This window comes from Python bivittatus, unplaced genomic scaffold (genome assembly GCF_059951505.1).
Source record: "Python bivittatus isolate LINGU-HERP-01145 unplaced genomic scaffold, Pbiv_v1 ctg000530_np1212, whole genome shotgun sequence".
Classification (NCBI taxonomy): Eukaryota; Metazoa; Chordata; class Lepidosauria; order Squamata; family Pythonidae; genus Python; species Python bivittatus.
In genome coordinates, this window is record NW_028277085.1 from 4181591 (window position 1) to 4201411 (window position 19821).

At 39.6% G+C, this 19821-nt stretch overlaps 2 protein-coding genes and 1 long non-coding RNA gene across 4 annotated transcripts in view; 1 reads left to right on the forward strand and 2 right to left on the reverse strand.

The window, feature by feature from the left end:
- Positions 1–2854, reverse strand: part of LOC148214782 (uncharacterized) — a 13279-nt gene extending 10425 nt beyond the window's left edge. Inside the window, exons 1-2 of the long non-coding RNA XR_015797477.1 lie at positions 2616–2854; positions 599–746 (exon numbers count right to left, since the gene is read on the reverse strand). This is a non-coding gene — a long non-coding RNA (uncharacterized LOC148214782). The remainder of the gene's footprint in view (positions 1–598; positions 747–2615) is intronic.
- CHRNA3 (cholinergic receptor nicotinic alpha 3 subunit) overlaps positions 1–9007 on the forward strand; it is a 14479-nt gene extending 5472 nt beyond the window's left edge. The window contains exons 4-7 of one of the 2 annotated variants that reach the window (XM_088148406.1): positions 1605–1714; positions 2201–3218; positions 4025–4158; positions 8855–9007. In XM_088148406.1, the coding sequence (XP_088004532.1) occupies positions 1605–1714; positions 2201–3218; positions 4025–4153 (1257 nt within the window). In that variant the 3' untranslated portion in view covers positions 4154–4158; positions 8855–9007. Of the gene's footprint in view, positions 1–1604; positions 1715–2200; positions 3219–4024; positions 5231–8854 lie in introns of those variants that run through there. The other variant, XM_088148405.1, reaches the window with a different exon arrangement.
- On the reverse strand, positions 6345–17519 carry CHRNA5 (cholinergic receptor nicotinic alpha 5 subunit). Its single transcript, XM_015888783.3, has 6 exons — positions 17364–17519; positions 12356–12507; positions 11607–11651; positions 10657–10766; positions 8900–9731; positions 6345–8161 (listed from the first exon to the last, which is right to left on the reverse strand). Exons 1-6 carry the CDS (start codon positions 17434–17436, stop codon positions 8000–8002), a joined length of 1374 nt encoding a protein of 457 aa, XP_015744269.3. The 5' UTR covers positions 17437–17519; the 3' UTR covers positions 6345–7999.
- Positions 17520–19821: the final 2302 nt, after the last annotated feature.

Sequence of the window (19821 nt, forward strand, 5' to 3'; positions counted from 1 at the left end):
ATACCCTGCTGACATCTAGTGGTCATGAACCTTTTTTGCATTTAAGAAATATAACGGAAGGCCAGGAAGATGTTTTTGAATGTAGTAGGGAGCTTTTGAGATCTCTACATTCTGTGCCCCCATATCTTTGAAGAAAGCGAATACAGTTTCCATGCTCTTTTCAGGACCCCCCCCCCTGCATTCCTTTCCTCTTTGTATACCATCATATTCCACATTCAGGAATTCTCCCGTCTCTGATATCTCCCATCTTGCCTAGGGATGGTGTCAGCCTTATATAAGGTTCCACAATAATGAGTTAATTATCATATTACTATGTCAGCCATTCCCTGCCTGGAGGCTCTTCAAATGGGTGAACTTCAATTCCCAGAATTCTCAACAATAAACAGGCTGACTAGGGAATCCTGGGAGTTGAAATCCATATCCCTGATGGTGCACAGGATGGGGAAGGTTGCTAGAGGTAATAGGTAGCATCCCAGTCAAGACTGCCCAAGATGTTGCCTCTCCCTAAAAGGGAGGGTCTCCTTTGTCTCTTGTAAAGGATTAAGAAGAGAGGCTGTCTGCATTACACTTTTGGAGAGAAAAATCACAACATACTCACCCACTTGCTTGGAAAGTCGAGCTGCTCCTTGGTTTGTGCAGCAGGCAATGGAAAAGGGGAGTTGCAGGAGAATTGATTGGGTTTCAAGAGACAGCTTCCATCGGCAGACATGCCTTCTTTGGCCTCTCTCTCATGGAAGGCAAAGAGACTACAAGGTAGAGACAGGTTGTTCACAACAGGATGCTCTTATTTAAAGGCTCACCTGGCCCCTATTTTAGGTCTATGTTTAATACCCTTCCTGAATTGTCAAACTCTTAATGAATCGTTGCCTTGGGTTGCATTGTATGTGCAAGCTTATTTATACCTGTTCTTTTTGAAACACACGAACGCTGCTTTTTGAAGTGGTATCAAAGTGGGGGGGGGGGGCATTGCTTCCAAAGAGCAAATCCCTGTGTGGTTGGCCCACTTTTCTTGGCAGTAACTCGTAGAAATGTTACTGCCTCTACAGAGGAACACACACATGCTGTCTATCTGCCATTAGCTCGGGGAAAAAAAAAAAAAATTCCACCACCTGGCATTTTGCCAGCTCAGCCAGTTACGGTCTAAAAGATGGATTTAGCATCCGCAAGACGCTTCTGCAGAGAGGAGAAAAAAAAGAAACTCTGCTTTCTCTCGACTCTCCCTTCCAAGAGCAGCCACCTAGATTTATTGCTTTTGAGATATCAGAACTCTCTATTCTTTCAACTGCAAAAGATTAACCCGAGGTTTCTCAACCTTGGGAACTTTAAGATGTGTGGACTTCAACACCCAGAATTCCCCAGCCAGCATGGGAGTTGAAGTCCACACATCTTAAAGTTCCCAAGGTTGAGAAACACTGGATTAAATTTTTCAAAGCACAATGCCTTTTTGCCCTATCCTGGCATCTTTCTCTTTCTCATCTAAAATCCTCAGAAGTTTATAGGATGCTTGTGGGTCTTTAAGGTGCTACAAGGCTCCTTGCTCTTAAGGGGTAGCATTTGGATCCACCGTGTCAATCTGAAATATCCCGATGTTTTTCTTTGATTAGATTTGGAATGATTACAAACTCAGATGGAATCCAGACAAGTATGGAGGGGTGCAATACATCCGAGTGCCATCAAATAAGATCTGGAAGCCAGATATCATGTTATATAACAAGTAAGATTACTGGATTAGACCCCTTCTTAAATGTTATTCCCACAATGCACCTGCCCTAGTTAGTTCCTATCCCAGAGAGATGATCGCAAAGTTTCAAGCAGCATGCCACCACGCTACTGGGTCAAATCTCACCATTTTGGGAATAGCTGTTACCTGTCTTTTCCAAGAAATATGCCATGAGCTCTGTGTGTGCGCGTGCGTGAGACAGAGACGGAGAGGAGACATGGCTTCATTACATTAGTAGCCCCTTCCATTGACCAGATAGGAAGTGGTAGGCATGGCTCCTCCTTTGAGAAACATGTTCTGTGCTGCCCAGCTTTGACACTTGCATGTCACAGAACAGAACCTAAGAGCTAGAGCTGATGATTTTTTCTTCCCCACCTACATTTTGATTTTCCAGAATTACTACTTAAGCGTCAGGATAGGTTGTACTGATAGCTGATCCAAACTGCCAGAATTTATTCTATAATCAATCCATTATTTCAGTGCAATTGGGGACTTCCAGGTGGACGACAAAACAAAAGCTTTGCTCAATTACACTGGAAACGTAACATGGATGCCTCCAGCCATATTTAAGAGTTCATGTAAAATAGATGTGACCTACTTTCCCTTCGACCACCAGAATTGTACAATGAAGTTTGGCTCTTGGACCTATGACAAAGCTCAAATTGACTTAGTCCTTGTTGATTCCACAATGAACCTCAAGGATTACTGGGAAAGTGGGGAGTGGGCCATTATCAAAGCACCAGGCTATAAGCATGACATCAAATACAACTGCTGTGAAGCCATCTACCCAGATATCACCTATTCTCTCTATATCAGACGGCTGCCCTTGTTCTATACCATCAATCTGATCATCCCATGTCTTCTGATTTCTTTTTTGACCGTGTTGGTGTTTTACCTTCCATCAGACTGTGGCGAGAAAGTAACCCTGTGCATATCGGTCCTCTTGTCCTTAACGGTTTTCCTCCTGGTCATAACCGAAACCATTCCGTCTACTTCATTGGTGATCCCATTGATTGGGGAGTACCTCCTCTTCACCATGCTGTTTGTCACTCTCTCAATCGTCATCACGGTCTTTGTACTCAACGTTCACTACAGAACTCCCAGGACGCACACCATGCCAGAGTGGGTGAAGATTGTTTTCCTAAACTTTCTCCCCCGAATCATGTTCATGACGCGACCCACCAGCAATGAAGATGAGGGCAGAAGCCAGAAGGTGAAGCCATCTTACAACACAGAGCTCTCCCAGTTGAATTTCATCCATATCCCAGACAGCAGGTGCTGTCAAGACTGCTTCCCATGCCAAGGGTTTACACATGCTTGCTGCCAACATGAGCACAAAAAACATTTGAAGGGGACCAGCAACCTGACCCAGAGCTCCAGTTCTGAGTCTATGGATGCTCTGTTTTCATCTTCATTTATATCACCAGAAGTGAGGGATGTGATGGATAGCGTCAAATACATTGCTGAAAACATGAAGCTACAGAACGAAGCCAAGGAGGTATGGGTATATTTTAATTCCAACTTTATACAACATACTTGATGAGGCCTCATGCTGGAAAGGTGATAAACCAATAGCCCTGCAACATTCACATTTCAGCCATTTCCCCACCTCACCAAAGTAGCATTGGCTCTGACTGACCAAGGTCTTGCACAGTCTCAGGCTATGTCTACTTTCTACCAGGTGCCTGTGAAAGAATCCAAGAATGGATCTTCTACAGGCAATAAAGATGTGCTCCTTATTTGTGACTTGCATGATATAATGGTCACACTACTTAGAGCACAGAAAACAATACAAAGAAATAAACAATAATTGAATTTTTTAATATAGCAGGAAGAGAGATTCTTTTTACAAAGGGAAATTGGGTATGGATACCTGTGGTGATGAAAAAAAAGAAAGCTTTTCTTCTGGTCCAAAAAGTAGTGCCAACTTAGATGTCCAGCAGTAATTTTAATGCCTTTCAATTTCCATGAAATAGTTCACCTTCCCATATTTAATAAACATATCCTCATGCTTAAAAAGATTACCAAAACTAGGCAAGAAGGAAGGTCAGGAGCCAAAGACTTGCCATCATTTTTCATTTAGGTTTTTTTTCCAATTTAGTTTCAAGTATAGATTTGAGATAGAAGATCTGAGGGTCTGCACACTCTGCCTTCTGCAGATGCTCCACACAAGCCTAATTTTGAGACTAATTATTGTATGCTATCTGCAAAGAAAAATGTACAAATTGTTTCTAACTGCGCATAGCAGGCTCACAAAATAGATTATCCGAAAATTGATATAATTTGTTTGCTTATTTCTTCCAGACTCAAGATGACTGGAAATATGTTGCCATGGTAATTGATCGCATTTTCCTGTGGGTGTTTATTCTTGTGTGTATTTTGGGGACAGCAGGATTGTTCCTGCAACCACTGATGATCAGAGATGAAGTTTAAACAAGGTAACACGGCCAAAAGGACTTTTTCTTCTTTGGTGTCCAAACATACGAATTTATGTTGAACTACTTATTTCTGGGTCTTTGAGTACCAAAATAAAGATATGTAACATCATACAGAGGTTATATTATTCTGAGGTATTGTATAAGATTGAAGGATTTTTATTTCTAGATTTTTCATTTTCGAGAGTGAAAGAACTTTTATGGTTGTTGGATTAAGCCTTAATCAGCAGTGCCAATTTACTCTGCTGAAGTTGGGCTAGGAGAGTTCATTAATACGGTAATGCAGATCACAGCAATTTCAATAAACCATATATTAAAATCACGTAACAGTTATCTCGCAAGGAGCAGGGGATTACAGCAGTAGTACCAATATATAAGAAAGGAAACAGAGCAGATCCAGCCAACTACAGATCCATCAGTCTCTTGAGTATAGTAAGGTATACGCTAAGCACCTGAACTGGAAACATCTTTGTACTCCATCATGTTATACAAAAGCATTTGCACAAATTAAAATTTCCTCTTTATGTGGCCTTTCCCAACTTCAAGGCTTGCCAAACAATCTTGCCACAGCTATGGCAAGAGGAGTAACAAAAGGAACTTTCCCAGCTTTTCAGTCATGACAGGCTTAAAATGTATTAGAATCAGTAGAATTTTTTTTTAAAAGCTAGCATTTAAAAGCAAAGGATTTGAACAGGTTTCTAACTGGTAGGCAATTTAGCAGGAGGTGTAAGTTTTGGTGTAGGATAGGCTCTGTTTTTATAGCATTCTGTTACTTTATAAGGAAAATAAATTGCTATTGCAAAGGTCTGTGTATTTTCTTACCTTTCTTAAGGCCGGCACTACCATAATAGTCTTGGTGAGTTAATCGAAGAATCAGCTATGAAACATGAAAAATTTTAAAAAATCACCAGTACTGTATCGGCATAGTAACAATTATTCTATAATAGCAGCCATCACAAGAAAAGCATGGAAGGAAAGTTATTTAATTAATAGCAGGCTCATGCATGGAGGTTTGAAAGAAAAGCACTCCTCATTTTGGCCAGGAACAGCCTACATCAATTGGACTTGAGATCAATCCAAAGAATGGTTTTAAAACTGAGTACCTTTAAAGGGATCAGAAACTTTTTTAGTATTTCCTTTTTTAGTATTGCTTTAATTCTATATATATTATGTATTTTATATATACTTATAGTTTTAATGTCTTTGTAAGCCGCCCAGAGTCCCCTATTGTGGGGGAGATGGGCAGGGGAGAAATCAATAAATAATAATAATAACAACAACAACTTTAGAACCCGAACCTTCCATTCAAAACGAAAGCCCGTTGCATCTTCCTCAGTGGTAGAAAAATACTAGAGTGAGATTGTTAGTACAGTCACTACTTAAGTAACCACTTATCCATTAGGTAAACCAGATTATCTGAAGTATCTTGGAAGGGAACAAAGATTTTTCACAGCTAAATTGTTGTAGGTGGATTTCTGGTAGCACCAAGTTACAGGTTAAATCCCGGGGAAAGTTTGGTTATTAAAATTTGTATGACTGCCCATCTTAAAACAATTTTGGGTGACTCACAGCAATAAAAGTATAAAAGCCATAAAAACATATACAACCTAAAAACCCAATGCCTTGATCCACCTCCCAGGGTGCCCCAAAAACTCTCTGCAGGCTCTACTGCTCTACCCCAGTGCCTGGGTAAAGAGCCAGATTTTAATGGCCTTCTGGAAGGCTAAGAGGGTGGGGGCCTGTCACAGTGCTGGGGGGAGTGTATTCCATAAGGTAGGGGCAGCCGCGGAAAAGCTACACTTCCTAGGCCTCACTAGGTGGCAATGTTTCAGGGAGGGGATCTGGAGCATGCCCATTGTATCTAGTGGGACAGGCAGATACCTCAGGGAAAGACAGTCCCGCGAGTAACTTGGCCTTTGCCACGTAGGACTTTAAAGGTGATAACCAGCACCTTGAATTGCACCCGCAAAGCAACTGGGAACCAGTGCAGTTTGCACAACAGGGCAGTAACGTGGGCAAACGTTAAGAAGCAGTGCTAGGTAAGGGCATTTCTTAAGAATTAGGGGTTAGCTGCAACCGACAGTAGACAGACTCTCTGCTCGCCCAGAGATTCACAATTTTTTATTTTTAAACAAAGCAGATATAACTGAGGAAGGTTCCCTTTGTGTGGGAGGAAGGTGGAGGAAGCCAAGGGAAGCATATGTGCATCCATTTTAGTTTAATCGCTATTATAGAGTAAGACCGAGTGGTTTGGTCAAGTGTTTCAAAGAAAAGCAAAATTTGAGAAGCGAACTGGAAGAAGGAAAAGGGAGTGTTTATATGAATTTGCAGAACTTTATTAACATGGGGTACTGCAGCAGGCAAATGATAAAAGAGGTGGTAGTAAGCAGCGGTTTTGAGCTTCCTGTCTCAAAGAAACTAAATCAAGTGAAAAGATCAGGGTATGATTTTTCCATGAAAGGCAAAGAATCTCAGCCGCTTTTATAAAAAAGACTGAGAGCAAGACAGGAAAACCTCTAAGTAATGCAGAGAAATAAAAAAGAATCCTTAATTAACCCACTTTTCAAATGATTGTTGCCTAATGAAATACATTATATAATTTAAACATTCCCCTCAGATTTACAAACTTAATAACAAACAGCAAGTATCAAATGCAAAGTTTAGTTTATTGTCATTATCACCCTCAAAGTGCATTCAGTATACATTTCTAAAATCTAAAATTAAATCTGACTTTTTCTACATATTTTGAAAATCCCCAGCTATACACAAAATACAACTAGAACGATAAAGTGCCCCAGCTCATACAACCACAAATGTTCATTTCTGAACTACTGACCCAAAAGGTTTCCAACTTTATGCCATCTCTCTAAAAGTATGTTTAAATGATATTAAAATTATATGTACCTGTATATCTCTGCTGTAGCATATGTGCAAATATTTGGGATGGACATTTTTTATTCCATGATTTGACTGTTGATTCTAATTTAAGGTCTACTTAAATAGCGTTTTCTTCACAGAACATGGAGGGCATTTGTGCCTAATGAAAAATGTATAAAGGAACATGCCCCAGATACTTCACAACAACTTCTATAATCAACACACCAAGTTCATTAGACTGTGAGGTAAAACACAATTTCCTAAGAAAGGAATAATGAATTGCTTCTGTAAGGCTATGAAGAAAACTACATGAGTGTAGAGCTGGACTTGAGGGTGTCTTTACCTTTTTACAATCACAGAAATTGCTGGCAAACTATAGATACTTCGGTTATCACAACACAGAAACAGAAATAAAAATTGGGATTATTTAGGGGAAAAGTGCATTAGGAAGTCCCAAACATTCCATAGTGTACTTTCACATTTAATTAGTTTCTGTTCTGCCTTACCCCTTTCATCCTCCCTACCCCATCCAGTTCCTTGGAGAACCGAGCTTAATTCTGTGAGTAAGAGATAGAGAGCCCTCGTCTACTACAAGGATTACTCAAGCCTCATGCGAACGGACTGAAAAATCTAAAACGTTCTGTATTCTTCTCACCTACTTCCCCAGCAGTTTCAATGATGGGCATCCTAAACACCTTAAATGTTAAAGTGTCATATTAATATTTTGCTATAATATTCTGTAAATAATCTTAGGACACTGATGGTATCCTGCTAGTGGTATGCACTGATGGTATTAAGAGGGAAAAAACATGTATCTTACAATTTTCCTGGTTAAATGTAACCATGAGTTTCCCCCTCCCACTTCCATTCTCAGACATTTTCTAATTAGATTTTAGAATGTGCTTAAAAATATCTAGGAATTAATATTCCTATAAACACTGTTAGAACTCTACCCCTACTCACACACTTATTTATTAACCATCCCAACATGGACTGGTATTATTTTGCTTGCCCATTTATGAATTACAGGAAGAAACAGGGTCAGGGATCCAGTAACTGCAACCAGAAGGAACAGCCATAGGAACACACGATCAAGCACCTGAGCTATAAATTTCCAGTCCTCCACAACCTAAAAAAAAGAAGGAAAAAAGTCAGTACCTTTCTTTAAATCACATTCAGATTTATTTGTATGTAGTCATTAGAAAATATCAAAGTGGGCAAAGGCAACAAAGTATCTATGTAAAAGCCGCAGCATAATAAATAGAACAGATATGAACCAGAAGTATGTGAACCAACTTCAAAATTATAAACTTCCATGGTATTCCCTATTATGAAAGGGAATTTCCCTTGTTACTCAACAATATAAATTACTGAAAGTGAATTCAATCATGGAATTAAAATTCCCAGTATATATGAGAATACATGTGCATGTTAAGGTTATTTTTCAGGCTTGAATCATACTCTTGACATAAACTGGAAAAAAGCAGGTCATGGTCAAACATGAGCCTTTGCTGGAGATAGAAATTGCTTCTCTCTCTTTTTTAACATGTTACTGACCCAAAATTTGACTCTATTGATCCAGCATAATAGATCAACTTATTCATACGATACTCATTACTCAAATGATAGTAAGATACAAGAAAAACTCTTCGGCTATTTAGATATTGCTACGTTGCCACTGAAGGAATTGTTTCCATCAGCAGAGCTAATGAGGGGGGTGCTTCCCTTCCTTTCAAAGACCCCATGCAAAAAGGCCACAGCATCTGAAAACAACCAAACAAATTAAGGTTCTACTGCACAACCTTGTGTGTTCCTGTTTCAGATGTCCAACCTCAACCACTGAAAGCCACACAACTAGAATACACACCTCATGTACTTCATTCTCTTTGACAACGTGTCTTACAATGTACCGGACAGAATTTAAGGCTGCTTCTAAAGTATCCCTAGACTCCTCGGATCCCCTGGTGCTGCTGGTTTCTTCCTTTGGTACCGAGTACCTATCTACGTGACTCCTCATACAAAGCAGTTTGGGAAGTCTGTGAAGAAAGAGTTTGCGGACCCATGGTGCCATCGCGTTGTGCGTCGACGAGGATCGATGATGAATGTTAATAGCAAAGACAGTTATCACAATAGATAACGTCACAAAAATCATGGTGAACACCAAGTACTCGCCAATCAGCGGTATGACTTTAGAAGAAGATGGAATGATTTCTTCTATGACCAGGAGGAAGACGGTGAGCGATACCAGAACCGAGGTGCAGAGGGAGATTTTCTCACCTTCATACGCAGGAAGATAGAAAACAAGGACGGTTAAGAAAGACAGCCCTATACATGGAATAATGAGGAACAGCGTATAAAAGAGAGGCAAGCGCCTAATTATAAATGAGTAGGTAATAAAGGGGTACCAGCAGCATCCATCCGTTCTGTTCCCTCTGATACCCGTTGCAGTTACTATTTCCCATTCTCCATTATCAAAGAAATCTCTTTTGTCTACTTCTTCATCCACAAGGATTATATCCACCTGAGAACCATCGTATGTCCAAGAGCCAAACTTCATGGAGCAGTTTTGGAGGTCAAATGGAAAATAAGTGACATCAATGGTGCAGGAACTTTTATAATTTGCAGGTGGGGTCCAAGCAATAGTGCCATCGTGTTTCACGATGGCTTTTGTAGAAGTTCCTTCAAAATGACCATCTGCACTGAAAGAATATCAGCAAAGAGTTAAGAAATATGTAATATATAGCTTTCCATAAAAAGCTACTAAATGTATGCCCGTTTTCCAGTGTAAAATTATTTTGAAATTGTATAATATGGCTTAAGGCAAACAAAAATTTTACTTAGAATATGTCCCCTATCAGGGTGCAGTGTAACTACAATGAAAATTATCAATTGAATTTTAAACAAATAGATAGGAGCTAATGAATAAGTAAAATCAGGATAGCTTATTTTGAATTATGGTCACATGATCCTCTTTGAAAGGAATGGCTGAAACTTTTCTGCAGACCAGTGTTTCTCAACCTTGGCAACGTTAAGATGTGTGGACTTCAACTCCCAGAATTTCCTAGCCAGCATGCTGGCAGGGGGATTCTGTGAGTTGAAGTCCACAAATCTTAAAGTTGCCAATATTGAGAAACACTACTGTAGACATTTCCACCCTTCTATAGGAGTGGATACATCAAAACAACTTTCTTCTATAACAGGTAAATAAGAAAACCAAAGATCTTAATGAGGCATTGCTCTTCTTTACATGAAGAGATTCTCAAATGAGGATCCAATTATCTTCTACCACAAAAGGTTGGAAAGTTCTCTGCTCTGAATGCTCTTGGGAATCTGCACAGCTCCTTTTCTGCTGCTTCTTGTTCACTTTTTCCAGAAAGACAAGTAGTCTACAAGTGAGGATATATTAAGGGGAATGCCCTGGATTCATAATTCTCTCTGGGCAAGAATGCTTGTGCAATCATTTGGGTCATCTTCATTGGGAAACTAGGAGATTGAAGGGGGCACCAAACTCTTTTATTTCACTCTCCATCCAGGCCTTTACAGCCTGCTTTTCCCCATTCTCTTGGACCCAGTCTATGAGGCCAATCTGCCCCCTTAATATATTTTTAAAATTGAAATGCTTACTTATCATATAAAACAATATCTGGAATCCATATTGAAGCTGAAGGAACACGGATAGATGTTATTCCAGCATAGTCCTCAGGATCCCACTTCAGTTTTACATCAACCCATTCCTGCAAAGGAATGAAGACTTTTCTTCAATTTTACTCAGAACTTGAAACAGCTCAGAAGGCAACATTTGAAATATTTACTCTTTTATTATTAAAGTTGCTGCCTTGCTTCAAAAAATATTTGTTTGTAGTTTTGTTTGTTGCTTCTGATAAATTTTAATAGACTTCTTAAGTCAGGTGCGAAATAGTGGGATCAGCCTCCCCTGAGTGTACACTGGCTATACAAACAACCTACATCTGAGTTATCAGGGATCAGAAACTGTAATGCAGTGATCAGCTACTCCAAGAATGGATGGCAGGCAACCAATTCATACTCAGTTGAACACAGAAGCTAAGAGACAACAATTGGCCCAACATTAGTTGGAGCAGAAAGTATTTTTTTAGCTTGCCATTTTAGTTGCTGTTATGAAATACTGCAAAATTAGAACAAGAGATAAGGGTTGGAACATTTTCTACTTCAGGAAACTTTAGCAGTTTCGAAGTTGTATTTTTGCTTTTCTAAAAAATTGAAAAGCAGAGATTTCATGTTTCTCCCTCTCTCCCATCAGATAATATAGCCCAAATACTTGTGTAGATTATGGATACTGAGATGAATATACAAACTTGACTCCTGTTCACTTGCACAGGAACATTTTCTGATTTAAATATTTCTGGAAAATCCACATGTCTGCTTAGAATCCCTTGCTGGTTTACTGTAAATCACTCAGAGATCTATAGAGAATCCTGATCTACCTTTTCTCTGTATGGCTTCTACGTTGATGCAGCCTGGGGATATGAATCACTGATCCACCAATGTTATGAAGGGGCCCAATCAAAACATTTTCAATAACTTACTGAACTCACCTGCTTCAGCCAAACATTTGTTGTCATCAGTTGATTTTTTTCATCCTATTGGGGAAAAAGTATGTTAGATATATCCACAGGTTTTAGAAGATAAAAGCCAGATAGTGCTTCAGGATCTGAGAGAAAATTTGGCAAGACTTCTGGTAGTTTCCCCCTTTCTAAATAGATGCTTTCTGAAGTACTGAAAGAGGAGAAGCATCTGACACTTCAATTTCATTCCCCCCAATAGTGGGAACAGCCCAGTAATGGCTATAAGCCACCAAACATTCAGAGCACCAAAAATATTATCATTGCTATTGCCCAAAGATACCAATACTGGTAGGAACAGCAGGAAACTTTTTGTTTGTTAAAAAAAAAAGACAGAGAACCTTTTTCATGCAGTTGGAAGGGACTTAGAGTTACAAGTCTTTTTTTAATATTCACCTGATATTGTAAACCATGTTTACTGGTAATCTATCACACTTCCACTTAATATGTGAAAGTCCTCTGATAAAACAAAGTGGTTATGGGGGGGGAGGAATTCCTGTCTCACCTGCCCTGGAATCACAGCTGACAGCACTTTAATTTTCTAGACATTGCAAGTAATTTCTTCTGCATCTCGAGCATAAAGTATGCTTATAATTATTAAGGCCACATTATCTTCCAGGAACATGACAGAAGCTCTATGAAACAGCCAACATATGTCTTCAGATCATTTGCAGCTGATAACAAACTCCTTCATTTTAAAACATATCAATTTTCTAACATACCACATCCACCAACTGGGAAATTGCAAGACCAAATTTCACTTTGATGGTATCATTCAAGCGCTCGACTGGCCGAACCCATCGTTCATAGTCTTCAAATAAATGTTTAAACAAACGGTCTTCACTTTTAGCAATAAAAGAAGGTTCAGATATACCTGCACAAAGGATGATAATAAAGTTTTATGTTTAAATTTACAGAGAAAATATGAATATTTAATTCATATTAACTGCCCATACCACAATGGAAAAGATTTGGCATAAAGTTAAGCATCATGAAAGCTACAGTTCCCTTCTGTTTAAACAGAGACAATAAAAGAACAGGCAAAGCAACTGTATCTCTCTGACTTGGCAGATTTAGCTTCTGACATTATCAGTGAAGTTAAATCGGATGGCAATCCACTAAAAATTGTGCTCAGGACTCTTTGAGACTCATTTCTTTCCCAGCAGTTTTCACATCTCATACATATGCAGCTCAATACAAGCCTGTTTAGTACATAAACAAGTATATTTTGCCAGGAATTAAACTAAAGGGGCTGCAAACTAATTTGGCAGCTACCTCTGCCTTCACAAACATAACTGAGAGATGCATCTCAATGAAGCTGATGAGCTGGAACTATATTCTAACAAATTGCATATCCAGAATCTTCTTTTTATCAGCTGTGTATCATTTTCATCTGCACAAAAAACCTTGCTTCTAAATTCTAATTGCTGCATGCAAATTTTAACCAATCAGCATGAGTCACCTAGTGCTGAGTAGGAGCAGCAGGCATGGAAAATATGGATGCTGACTCAACAATATTCTGTTAAGTTGGCTCATACTCAAAATTTATCATAGCATAGCAAACTTTGCCTGCTAAGTGGATTTTGCAAACTTCACAGTGACCCAGTAGGATGTTTGAGTTCTACATTACTGTTTATGAAATGTCATCAGTTTGTATACTGATTGCTCACAATAGCATTTCTTACTCACTTTATATACTAGCTGCTGCTTATATTAGTATTCTTTACTCACTGTGCACTGGCATCTTTAAATTAAGAGCTCAGCAGAGCAGAGCACAAAAACATTCCCTTCTGAATTATCTGAAAAGTGTTTGATGTTTATTGACATTTATGTAAATAAGTGTAATTATCCATGTTGCGGCCTCACAAGCTGTCTGGCAAAATCACGGACAATAAAAAAAAATGCTTCAGACAACCATTATATAGGCCAGCTAAAGGGCAGTTCCCTTGTGGATCTCAGTTGCCATCTGTTACAGGAAACAGAAATCACACCCAGATAAATAGAAGAACCCTATACAGATGGAGTTGGAAAAAAGCAGGAAAAAAAGAATATTTCAGCCACTGTCCCCAGAAGCCAGTGGTAGATCAAACACAAAGATGAAGAGTTAAAGGTGAAAAAAGGAGAAATTATGGAAGCACAGGTTTTATATATACTCATACAGGGTTTGATTATTCTGTAGATTTGTTGGCATGAATACAAATTGACAGTTTATGTAAATACATATGTAAATTAGGCAGAGCCTTCAGACTCCTAGCTGCCAGGATGGTAGGCAACTGTATTTTATTCGTAACTGCACTGAGCATAATAACTACAGTAGTTTCCAATACCAGTAACACTGTATTGCCCCTGGGATGGTCTCTTCCACTTAAAAAACTCAATACTTGCTTTCGCAGCAATTGCCAACATATTTCACATAGGGAATTTCATTTCTGGAGAACTAAGGGTTACATGTTCATTGCTCCCTAGCCTACTGAAAATTTTACAAGGCAAAAACACATCAAGGGGTGGAAAGGGAATGCACAAGTGGTTCCCAAACCATTAATAAATTGTATTGCTTAACATTTCATGATGGGATTCTAAAATATTGTTACTTATTATGCAGTATTTCTGTAGCCTTAAATGTCATGAAACCTAATCCTATTTATACTTAACTTAAAAATAAGTCTTTTAAAGTTCAGTGGGATTTGCACATAAGCAGCTTAGGACTGCAACCTAAACTTAGCCTCTGAGCTCATATTTTAAAATGTAACAATTCAAAGATATTTTTAAATTGTTTACTGAAGAACAAAGCAACAATTTATAATTTACTAGCATGCTGAATCACCCATATTTTACTTCAATACTTATTCCAGCACTTTAATATACAAAATGCTATGAAATATTCTCATACTCATTAGATAAGATGCGTTGATAATTATTTTCTAGGGCTATGCAAATAATTTGAAACCGCCTGATCACCTTGTTTTGCTCCAAAAAATGAAATAAAATGGCTACACATGTGCAGAAGATAGCTAGTAGCAATTCTGAAGCAGTAACTCAGTGAAAAGTTCTGGTTCACGCACTGCAGAGCACCTCTTTCAGAAGATTTGCAGTGTCGTGCTATTTTCCGGCTACTAAAGCAGAGAAAATCATGCCATACCTATTCTATGGCTAAACAGGGACTTAGGCCTGGCTCAGAAGGTTATGCTTTCAGTTCAAGAAACACAAAGATTCCATCTGTTGTAATAATATACAACTATTTTTTAATCTAAATGATGAAACTATTTGTGATTCAAACTGCTTAAAAGAAAAAGAGATTTTTCTGCTTGTTCTGATAACTGAACATGACTGTCCTCTTTTTCATGAAATGTATTCCTTGATCACTGCATTTAGAAATAATTCTATTACAATTCACAATTTGCTCAGGTTGTATTTTTTAAGATTGATTATGTGCCATCAAGCTGGGGTTGACTCTTAGTGACCACATAGATGGATTTTCTCCAGGAGGATCTGTCCCCAACCCGGTCCTTCAGGTCTTCCAACGGTGTACCCATCGTCACGGTAATTGGGTCATTAGATTAACTTTATGCCAATAAACTTGATGTTCTCTACTGCACCACAAATTGTTTTTCTTCTCACTTCACAACAGCCAAATCTAAAAGAAATGTTCAAGTTAGTTTTTTCTATCCCATTTCTCACAGAAGGAAGATAACTTAAAAATCCCCTTGCAGCCATTAGGACTCAAAACACCTATACAATTTCCATTTTTATTAAATATCTATCCACTTACCTTATACAACAGAGAGTTCAAACACATTTAACCACCAAATTTGATAACAATCTTATTTGAACAAAATTGTTTCCTGCCTTCAACTGTGATCACAGTCTTTGTACACTTCTTTTTATTTGCCACATAATATATATTTTAACTAACTTGTGTTTCAGGAGGCATTTTTCAGAAGTAACCCCACAGATATTTTTGGATATAGACAATCAAAATATTACAGAAGCAATCATTTTAATGAGAAAAACAATGGCCATAGTTTACTATAACAGGACAATGAAATTGCATGTACCCAGAATGGGAAGCACCTAGTAAAAAAGCATGCATGAATAATATATATTCAAAAAGAAACACTGCGTTGACATTCTCAGTGGGTTTCTTCCGAAAACAAACAAAAAGCACAAACTTCAAATCTGTTTAACCTGGATCTATCAAAACCGTTTTCATTAGATAGAGGGAAAAACTCCTAAAGACATTCTGCTAACTTCTGTTTCTATTCTACACATCCAGAGTTATAAAAATAATGTCTAAACCCTCAATCATCCTTCAGATCAGGTTGAAACTATCTATCTCCCCAAGACAAAAATATGTCAGTGCAGTCTAAACCATTCAAATCTCTACCACAAAAGCTCTTTTTCCAGTAACAACCCTGGGTAAAAACAGAAATGTCTTTTGCTCCTTGTCTGTTTCGGTCACTGCAAATTAAGCTAAAAAAGATGAAGTCAAGATGAACTCTTTCGAGAGCTCCTGAAAAGAGCAGTGGCTTGGCAGATGCCTATTTAAAGAGGAGACGGGAGGAAGAATCAGACCCTCTTTTGGTTTAAAAGAAGTATTTTGTTCAACCTGGGCAAACTGAATTATTGCGTGAATGAATGCACACCTTGCTACACTCTGTCTTTCGAGATGTAGTTTTCCCTTCCTTCTCACCAATGCAGCACAATCGAGTGTGGCAAGCCCCTCTCACCCCCCCTGTTAACCACTGCAGTTATTAATGTTTGAACCTGCACTTCTAGAAAAAGTCTTACACATAGTAAAAAAACAGATTACAGTCTCCCTTAGAGATGGGTGGAGAGATGAGGTTGCAATTTTTGTCACCAGCATAAGAACAGTAACCCTGCAATTCTACTGCAGGGTAAGGCTACAATACCCCCACCCCACTCCACTTATGGGGCATTAGCCCCACCGAAATACAGCGGGAGCAGCTTTCCAGTAGAGAAGCCCAGAATTAAGGTGGGAAAAACAGCCAATATATAGCACTATACATACATACATACATACATACATACATACATACATACAGTGCGTGGATGGATGGATGGATAGATGGGTGGATGGAGATAGATAGATAGATAGATAGATGGATAGATAGACAGATAGATAATTATTAACCACTTTGTTTTGGGAGACATGATACAAATAACTGAATTAAGTATTCATATTCTACCTGGAACACAGGTATGCATATACTATGTATAAGGCAGAGTATGGCAAATATATGCACGCATATATATCACATCTATGCGCGTACAAATATATGTATTTGCACACTCACGTACTCTCCCCTCAGACACCTCCAATGGATAGATGGATTTGCATGCTCATGCACACCTGCATCCCTCCCCCAAACCACCTCAGGGTTATTTAGTGATGGGAAGCAGTTTATAAATAGTTTTAATAAATAAATCCTCCCCGCCCAGCAGACAAGTTTCTTTCAGAGTTTCTATTACATGCAGCAAAAGTCCTGCGCAATAGTTGGACCCTATCCGCCCCCACCCCCGCCAAGCCACTTCATTCCCATTTATTTTGACGGGGGTCCCAGGCTGGATGGACCTCCCTCCCCCGATAACTGCCCCTTCACGAGAGCCCCTCGCGTGGTCTTATTTGACTACGCGGGCCAGCCGCTTGACGCGCGTCTTGGGTCCTGACGCGTTCACACGAACACGGCTGCCCGCGTTTCTCCGCGTTACCCAGAGAGCGGGCGTCGGCGGCTCCGTGGCTGGCGGGAAGGAGGAGCAGGAACAGCAGGGGAGCCTCCGCCATGGTCCCGCGCGGCGAAAGCGGCCGCAGGACGCGAAGGAAGGCGCGGAGCCGCTCTCCCTCAGCCGCGCTCCGACCAGAAAAGCCCGCCGCCCGGCAGCCGAAGCCCCGCCCCGGGGCGGGGCCAGAAAAAGGCGGGAAGCCCGAGAGGCCGCGCCCCCGCAGCCGGATTAGCCTACAACTCCCAGCAGCCTCCCAGCTCCATCCCCAGCGAGGGGCTGATGGGAGTTGTAGGCTATCCCCCCACTCCCGGTTAGTGCGGTGCAGCGGCGGAGGTGCTGCCCTGAGGGAGTGGGGGGGATAGCTTTGCTCCAAATGCTGTCAAACGCAGGCCTACCTCACAGGGATGTTGTGAGGATTCCTCAGGATACATACGCCGTAGCAACTGAATAAAACTGTTTGATAAACACGGCGAATGATCTCCCTCATTACTCTGGAAGTTGCTTTGGGCGGGTTGAAAGCTTAATTTTTGGTATTTATTGGAGAGGCAGAGCTATGCAGGACACGTTTCTCAGTTCAATCCTTGGGACTTAAAAGATGGAAAAGGGAAAAAAAGAGCTTCCAAGGTGTTCTTTGCAAATTGCCTTAATGTGCAATATAGGAGACATAAACGGTCCCCTGAAGTCAAGAAAAAAAAATCGTTACAGGTCAAATAAAGCGCCTGGGTCTTCTAATCAATATCGCAAGGGCTATACGGAGGGGAAAATCTAACAGAAGCAGCATCTTCTAATTCGTTTGCCAGCCTCCACCACTTAATTTTACAGCTGTCAAACGTTTCCCTTAGCCACAGTGACCCTATTTTCTTGGAAAAAATAAAGGACCGACCTGAAAAGGGGGCCAATCTGAAAGATTCCTAAGGATAAAAAAGAAATGCTTGTAAGTTTGCTTTGCAAAGGAAAATTCAAGAGCAAAACCAAGAAAATAAATAATTAAATTAAATAAATCCAAAGGACATCTTCCTGAAACGAAGGACTGTCCTTTATGATAAAGGAAGTAGGGCATTCTTAGCCAATTCACCGGCACTGCTTTCAATTTCTTTCTTTTTATTCCCTTTGAATTTGTCAGTAGCCCCTACTTTGTATTCTGACAATCTGTAGCAATTTCTGGATTGCACCTGACTTGTGCCCCCAAACAAGTGCTTTTTCTGTAGGATTTTAATATCAATATGAAAGAAAGAAAGAAAGAAAGAAAGAAAGAAAGAAAGAAAGAAAGAAAGAAAGAAAGAAAGAAAGAAAGAAAGAAAGAAAGAAAGAAAATTTCCCAGAAGTGTGTTATATGGAGTGGAGTGAGCCACAGCCTCCTTTATATTGCTCTGAATAAATCTTCAGCAACAGCTGCAAATTGCTGATTGATTTTGCAAAGATCTTCTGCAAGCATCTTGGGCCACCTCTGCCAAGCTCCCACCTGTAAGCAAACACACCATTTCCTACTCTCTTAACACCTGCAATAGAAAATACCTGCCCCCTTTTTCCCGCTCTTCACCCTGCTAAAATCCAAGGCTCTAAGCGGCGTAATGAGTGAGATGGATGGCGACTAAATTTGAAACATAAATAAAATAAATAACTTTGAGCTAGGCGCTGCTGAAAGCATTTGAAAAATTAATACACAGTTAAACACTGATTTCCCAGGACACCTTCTCGTTATCATTCCAGACACGGCTGCAATTGTACTGCAGCTGTCTTGGAAAGACTGTTGGCAGAGCGCTAAACCATATTATTTCGCAAAAGCTTTCTTTCTCCTTTTGCGTAACGGTAAGCACTCCTGAACTCTGTAATAAAAAAATATTTCAGCAGTGATTGAAAACTCCTTAAGCAATGGCCCAGATTTCTAAGTGCATATCCTCATTTTCAATCAGCACCTCGAGTTTTGTACAATAACGAGATAAAAGAAAATGTGAAAATATTTCTGTCAGGAAGATCTAGTACACTGTAGCATCCTGTGTTTTCAACAGGAAGTAGTCCAAAGGAAATGCAGAAGGCTGGGGAGGAAGCAAATCTACTGTTTAGATAATTGGATCAATAAAGTTTATGGCCAACCTTGTTTGGACCCAGAACTAAGTAGCACAAGACCAGCTTTAAACTTGATGGAAACCCCAAGTTTATCTCAGGGTTGTAGATTAAATTAGATTAATTAGATTAGATTAGATTAGATTAGATTAGATTAGGATAGCAAGATGGCAAACCGCATGCCATGAAGACTTCACAGATTCATCCTGGAGGAAAAGAAAAATTATTGAAAGTGAGTGAGCGTGGGCTTCTTGTCTGGAGAGAAACATTATGAATTTTCACCCAGCTTTCATGAATGGGAGCACACCGTTAGCTTTGTGGGTTCAACATTTTGTGAAAAACTCATACATGGAGGGATCATCTACATTTTAATTGGACCAAT

Excerpts from the sequence above, each read along its gene's own strand:
- CHRNA5 (XM_015888783.3), bottom strand. The coding sequence starts at position 17,436 with ATGGCGGAGGCTCCCCTGCTGTTCCTGCTCCTCCTTCCCGCCAGCCAC. Across the intron at positions 11,652-12,355 it reads TTTCCCAGTTGGTGGATGTG|GATGAAAAAAATCAACTGAT; the intron begins GTATGTTAGAAA and ends TTTCCCCAATAG. Across the intron at positions 10,767-11,606 it reads CAAATGTTTGGCTGAAGCAG|GAATGGGTTGATGTAAAACT; the intron begins GTGAGTTCAGTA and ends ATTCCTTTGCAG.